The sequence below is a fragment of the Triticum dicoccoides genome, chromosome 6A (assembly GCF_002162155.2).
Source record: "Triticum dicoccoides isolate Atlit2015 ecotype Zavitan chromosome 6A, WEW_v2.0, whole genome shotgun sequence".
Taxonomy (NCBI): Eukaryota; Viridiplantae; Streptophyta; class Magnoliopsida; order Poales; family Poaceae; genus Triticum; species Triticum dicoccoides.
The window spans coordinates 345,829,598-345,836,462 of NC_041390.1; the positions used below are offsets into that span (position 1 = coordinate 345,829,598).

Genomic DNA, 6,865 nt, shown 5'->3' on the forward strand with positions numbered 1-6,865 from the left:
AGGCACTGTTCAGCGGTAGAGCTAGATCATGCTCGTCGGGACAGTGCGGCGCGCTCGGCAGTGGCTCGAATCCGTCGAAGATCAAGTCCCCGCGGATGTCAGCCGTGTAGTTAAAACTTCTGAATCTGACCTGACGGCCAGGGGCATAGCTTTCGATCTGCTCCAGATGGCCAAGTGAATTGGCCCGCAGTGCGAAGCCGCCGAAGACGAAGATCTGTCCGGGGAGGAAGGTCTCACCCTGGACTGCATCGCTGTTGAAGATCGTAGGGGCCATCGGGCCTGACGGCGACGGCACAGAGGAACTCTCAATGAAAGCACCAATGTCGGTGTCAAACCAGCGGATCTCGGGTAGGGGGTCCCGAACTGTGCTTCTAGGCCGGATGGTAACAGGAGGCAAGGGACACGAAGTTTTACCTAGGTTCGGGCCCTCTCGATGGAGGTAAAACCCTACGTCCTGCTTGATTAATATTGATGATATGGGTAGTACAAGAGTAGATCTACCACGAGATCACAGAGGCTAAACCCTAGAAGCTAGCCTATGGTATGATTGTTGATGTGTATGTTGTCCTACGGACTAAAACCCTCCGGTTTATATAGACACCGAATAGGGTTAGGGTTACATAGAGTCGGTTACAATGGTAGGAGATCTGAATATCCGTATCGCCAAGCTTGCCTTCCACGCCAAGGAAAGTCCCTTCCGGACACGGGACGAAGTCTTCAATCTTGTATCTTCATAGTCCTGGAGTCCGACTGAAGGTATAGTCCGGCCATCCGGACACCCCCTAATCCAGGACTCCCTTAGCGGGGCAGCACCAGGCGGCGTCGGGGTCGAGCCCCCGATCTCGATCCAGATCAGGGAGAGGAGTGGGCGATGTGGGGGGAAGTGGGGTAGTGTGGTTGGCCTAGTGTTTTCCCGGGGGGGTTATGGGGAGTGGGGTGGGGCATGGCTGGGCCGGCCTGGTTGGCCCGATGGCCGGCTGGGCCATGGGCCAACAGGGGGTTCCTTTCTTTTATTATTACTAGTTGACCGGTTGTGCCAAATGACGCAGAGACCCGCTAAAGCCATGTTGTCGATGAAAATAGTTTCATTTTACAAGGACCTATTCGATATCGGTAGTAGAAAGTTCAATTTTTTAAAACCATGGTATATTGGAAATATGGTAATCACGCTGCAAAATCAGAGTTTGAACAAAAATGATAACATGTATATACCAGCTAAGGAAGTATTCTTTTAGTTGAAAATATGGTTATCATGGACCCGTTGCGCGTGCCAAATCATGTTAAATCCATATGCGCGGTAAAAAAGATATCCATGGTTTAATCCCCTTTAATTATTAAAACATGGTCGATTGTTGTCTACAATAAGATGTATATGCGCACTTTAATTTGATAGCACAGACCCATTTGAAATCACGTATGCAAATGGCGCAAAGACCCACTAACACGTGTGCTTTGAAAAAAAAATCCATGTATCAGTAGACTTGTTCATGGGCAGGCATGTATGCCAATTTAAACGCCCGTGTGTACATCTATTTATTTATTTTTGTACGGGGAGAAGAGTTTGGGTAAATGTAGGCGAGTATAGGTTGATACTTCTGGCCTTTTTCAGTTGTTTTCGTCATCATCAGTGGAGGAAATATCAATTACTCTTTGGGAGCTTTGCCTTTTCCATGCTCTAATGCACGTGCATCTTGGTTGGTTGTCTGAATGTTCAGAATTTATGCTTGAGCTCACTTGACAGATGGATGGTAAATTAATCTAGCTTTTGTGTTGCGGAAGAAAGACAGGGCACAAGCTGTTTTAAGTTAGATGAACATTGCACACCACCACAAGTTTGGTCACTTATGGTAACAGGTATTTAGGTTCACATTTAAAACGTCTTAGCAGGAACTGATGTCATTGAAACAACTTGAAAACTATTCGATACATCCAAAAGTTTTGCAAAATCGGAAACTTTCCAAACAAAGAGGCGACATTTCAGCACAGGTTCTGAAGACTACATGTAACAGGTAGTTTTCCATCTTGCATTAGCAAGTAGGAGAAAATGTTCAAGGGCTGAAAAAAAAGAAGAATGGGGTATTTAACTGTGAATATGAATCGGAGAAGAGAGTCGACTGCCATACAAAACTTCCTTATCTAAGACTTGATATCTACAATGCAAGCGAAAAATCAGTTCAATACAGGAAAACTATAGTGAATACAACAGTATGAAGAAGTCCCAAGAAAAAAATCAAAACCTTTCATATTTTTATTTTTGTGCAGGGTAAAACCTTTCATATTACAATGTGCTGAAGATTTTCCCAACAATTAGATCAGACATACGGAAGAGAGTCAATTTTCCATTCACTGGTCACCAAAGAACAACAATTTAAGGAGCACAAGTCGACTAATTACAACTGCAAATAAGTTGACTGCAAACCTTCCTGCTATTACTATAGTAAGCAATCGGCAACTCTTAAGTACGGTAACAAAGCAAGTGTCCCGATTCTAATAACAGAAGCATTAAATTGTAAAGGCTTGTGTAATATCAATTTATCTCATTGTGTGCATGAAAAAAATGAATTGCTAGATATATGTTTCCAATCGACTATCGTATGAATTCTTCAACTTTTATCTAGAGATTTTGAAGTAGCAAAGTATTCCCTCAACTTACAAAAATGGAAAGACCAAGGATTTTGCTAAGCTGGGAGCATTCATATGACATGTTAGTCTTCAAAATTGATCTAACTAAAAAAGACCTTGCTGAACTGAAAACATGTACTACATGCACAACTTCTGTCAGGATCCGCTAGAGTATCATCACTGGAAATTTGATTGATCATCCAAGTTCATTTAACCAGAACTGAAAGCAAACTCTTATACATTAATACCTATATGGCTGTAATCAGAACTAAAACACGCTATTTTAAACATGGGCGGGAAAGTATAAATGAGTGCAGTATTTGGGAGATTATGATGGTGTATACTAAACATAAATGTAACCAGTCAGCTTCTATAGGGAATGCAAATACTCATGGAATAAAAAAATAGAGCACATCTTTGCAGAAATAAGGTACATGTTTCCTTACCTGTAGGGAAAATGCAACATACTATTTTATTTCTTGCAGCCCTTAGCATCCCGTAAAAATAAAATAAGAAGTCATGTTAGATGGTCTGTGAAAGCGGATACATGAATGGTACTAACATGATATATTTTCTGCCCGCTAGCAAGTTATTAAGCAAGATCATCAAATATTTATCTATAGACCACATAGAGTTTTGCCAGCGTTTTCAGGAGAGTTATTTTCAAATTTGTAATTTGAGGACTCACCAAGAGATACTCAAATCAGTCAAAATAGGAATCCTAGGCGCTAAATTTGAGATGTCCATAATTACTCCAACGTAGTAACCAACCCATACTCTGTAAACTGAGTTTTTTAAATGTTTCAAAAAGAAGTGTACAGGCAAGAATGTGTCTACCATAGGTATGTTTACTTTTTCTAAAAGTGTATTCAAATGGGAGTAGTATGTAAAAAAGGTGAAGACTAATAATGTAGTATGCATATATCATAATTATTATTAATGCACCGGTAGGTGTAAAATGGGCTGAATTGAAATGGCCGCAAATTTCCCCCAGCCACGGATGTAGCCATACCCATAGTGTCCAAAGAGCACCTTCTGGTTCTTGGTGAATACCTTGCGCATGGTGGGGTCACAACCACTCTAGAAGAGAGTGGCAGCTAGGCGAGACAGAGTAAGACCTGAGCGAGGGCTGCAAAGTGAAAGGCAGAGCAGAGTGGTGATTGTAGACTGATGATATGAATAAAAAAACCAAATCTAATAGATTTGTTATACTTATCCAAATTGTACATTTTGTAATATAATTCAGCACTAATGCCATTACACCATCTAGCATCATCTAGGATTTTAACACCTCTAGCTCTAGTAGTCTAACAAAGCATAGAACTGAAAAATAAATACTCAATTCAGGAAGTTTTTATGAACTGTACGCCACATAAGCAATGCCCTACGTGCTTGCAATCCGACATCCATGTGATTTTCCCATTCTTCCAAAAGACCGCCGGTGCATCATTTTCACATAAAACTTGCACGCCCAGGCATTTTTTTGTACAACTACGAAATGAGCAGTAAATTAGGAATGTGGCACCAATCATAATGAAGTCCACTTCCCATAATGTTCGTAAAGAAATCAACATCATAAAGCTCTTGGACTACCTTCCATTCAAGCTTGAAGTTTTGCTGCTGGAATCCTCTTTGGGGATGTAACAACCTGTAGAAAATAGATAACTTATATGACTGGCATAGCAAAAACATATTATCATGCAAAATATAGTAATGTACATTCAGCAAGATATAGATGACAACATTCTATGAGAAGAAATCACACTATCCTATAGAGCGCAATCCAACCATTCCCACTTTAGTCTAGTATAAAAGTACTGCATTACTAACGGAGAGCTAGTTCTCACATAGGAATAAAATAAGATCAATCACGCAGGGTCTGACATTCATATAGATACATAAATATCTATGCATCATCACGACACTTGCAAGGTAACTGTAAAGCATGCACATGCCACATCATATAACTGTCTGAAACTTGAACGACTTCTATTTCTGATTTAAAACTGAATCCAGTTGTAAATATGTTACAACTTTCAATGAAGATTGCCTATTTTGTTGGGCGCCTGTTCACGTTCTTGCTTGTTACTCCTTCTGGACTGGAGCACCGACGCCTGCAGCTATTTTTCCTCACACTAAATTAGGAATCACATAAAAACTATTTGCCAATTGTAGCCCTCACTGATAGAAATGGTTAAGTAGAAAAAATCAAAACAAAAAATTGAACAACAAAACGAAGCTCACCAAGCTAACTCCCAGTTGGGCTTCATGCTATCGCGCTGATGGAGCACGTCCATTGTCCGGGGGGCAATGGGAGATCTACATGTCGGGCAAGTATTTTGGCGCTCTCGCCATGACCTCAGACAATGCACATGAAACAAGTGCCCACAAAGCAGCTTCTTTGCTGTTGTCGTCTCTTCACAGCAGATAATACATGTAACATCACTCCTGAATCCATAAATATATCTATATCATAAACAAGAACCATAGTTGAATAAACTGAAACAGTGGCAGTGAAATTAAATAACTCACACATTAAGCTCATCCGTTGTAGCATCTAGAAAGCGTCCATTCATGGTGGAAGTTGTCTTTCTGGGGTGCAAATAATCTGAAACATGAATTTTGAAGTTGCGGAAGGTCTCGTACAGCTCACAGATCAAGTGCAGTAGGACACCATGGTTCCTGATATGGTATAACAAATCAGATAAGGGGAAAGATCTTCATAAGAGAACCGACAGGAAGATATCTACGAAGAAGAGCATATATAAAGACAAGTGCACAAGGTCACAGATAAGCTCCAAATAAAATGTATACACTGCCTTTTTCTCACATTGACCTTCCGTTAGAAATAACTTCTTTTTAAAGCCAAACCTCAAACATCTAGCACAACAGGACACAATATAATTTTTTAGAGGATGAATCATCACACCAACAAAATGTATAGAGTTAGGCCAACATCATATACACATGCATAGTGGTGAATACACCTGATAAAAATATAAAGGCTGGGCACTGGATACCCTTATACCCACTGCTAACATGACCCACCATGCAAACGGTCACCAACAGAACTGAAGATCAAGATGACCAGGGAAAACAAATTACTAACAGAACTATGTATGTTGTGTAGCTAATCAAACATCCCTCTAAAACAGACCAGTGAAGATAATTTGCTCATAGAATCATATATGCTTACGCAAGAAATGAAACATCTATATTAAACAACCACTGAAAAAACATTTATAAAGAACAGATCAAAGAAAGTAATTTCCTCGCAAAATCATGTATGTATGTCTGTGCAACTAATTAAACATCTGTATAAGCAGGAAAAAGGGAAAGGACAGACCCAGTGCATAGAAGCTCCCACACAAGGTGGGGTCTGGGGAGGGATTATAGGAACCTAGTCTTACCCCTGCAAAGTGCAATGCAGAGAGGCTGGTTCGAACCCAGGACCTCTTGGCACAAGTGGGGAGGACTTCACCACTGCGCCAGGTTAAACATCTGTATAAGCAGGAAAAAGGAAAAGGACAGACCCAGTGCATAGAAGCAGTTATAGAAAAAATGGTCCCAAAAGATTATCAACACTGGAGCACACACGAGAGAAGAATTGGTGCAAGAAAAAGGCCACCATCCTTCAATGCCAATCTACACTGCCATCCAAGGACAGCCAATTAACATAGTTCAGATGTTTTAGTACCTGCTAACTTAATGATTTTAGTGTTTAAAATAAAAGACTTACATGTATTATTGCTCCAGGTAGATCATTTTTCCAATGAAGCCCAAGACATCTTATTAAATCCTAGGAGCTTCAAAAATCAAGAGCCACATCAATAGGGGAGTAGGGGAGTAGACAATGCAACACAATTTATCTTGTCCCTTATACTTTTAAATTTGACAATTAGCTGCTCAAACCTAAAATCTATCGACCACTCAAGCATAAGAAAGCATACTACAAATTGACAGTAAAATGGAGGGTCAAATACATTAGCTTTCAAGGGAGCTGGAGAAATTATGTGGATCCAGTTTAGTTTACTCTAATTATATGCAAATGGAACCAAGAAACACACTGAAAGTATAACATGGCTGGTATTTACTTTTCTTTGATAGGAAATCAACTAATAACTTTCTTCTCCCCTTATTCCAGTCACCCTCTTTTCCACCCCTCTCTCGAACACACATACTGCTCCTTGAGCATTTTTACAAATAGCTCGTGCTCGCATTTGCAACCTCAAAGGCAGAGAGA

At 40.3% G+C, this 6,865-nt stretch overlaps 1 protein-coding gene across 2 annotated transcripts; it reads right to left on the reverse strand.

Moving 5' to 3' along the window:
* Positions 1-1,889: 1,889 nt before the first annotated feature.
* On the reverse strand, positions 1,890-6,456 carry LOC119316889 (ERAD-associated E3 ubiquitin-protein ligase HRD1-like). Of its 2 annotated transcripts, none has more exons than XM_037591271.1 (5): positions 6,362-6,456; positions 5,155-5,304; positions 4,867-5,070; positions 4,216-4,270; positions 1,890-3,751 (listed from the first exon to the last, which is right to left on the reverse strand). In XM_037591271.1, coding segments are annotated over exons 1-5 (471 nt in total). In that variant the 5' UTR covers positions 6,364-6,456; the 3' UTR covers positions 1,890-3,691. The 2 variants fall into 2 exon arrangements, with proteins under 2 accessions (XP_037447168.1, XP_037447169.1); XM_037591272.1 differs by lacking the exon at positions 1,890-3,751 and adding an exon at positions 3,780-4,113.
* Between the last annotated feature and the right edge of the window lie 409 nt (positions 6,457-6,865).

Bases quoted from the DNA above. Each gene is read 5' to 3' on its own strand.
- LOC119316889 (XM_037591271.1), bottom strand. The intron at 5,071-5,154 runs GTGAGTTATTTA...TTATGGATTCAG, and splicing joins ACAACGGATGAGCTTAATGT to GAGTGATGTTACATGTATTA. The intron at 4,271-4,866 runs GTGAGCTTCGTT...TATTTTCTACAG, and splicing joins CCCAACTGGGAGTTAGCTTG to GTTGTTACATCCCCAAAGAG.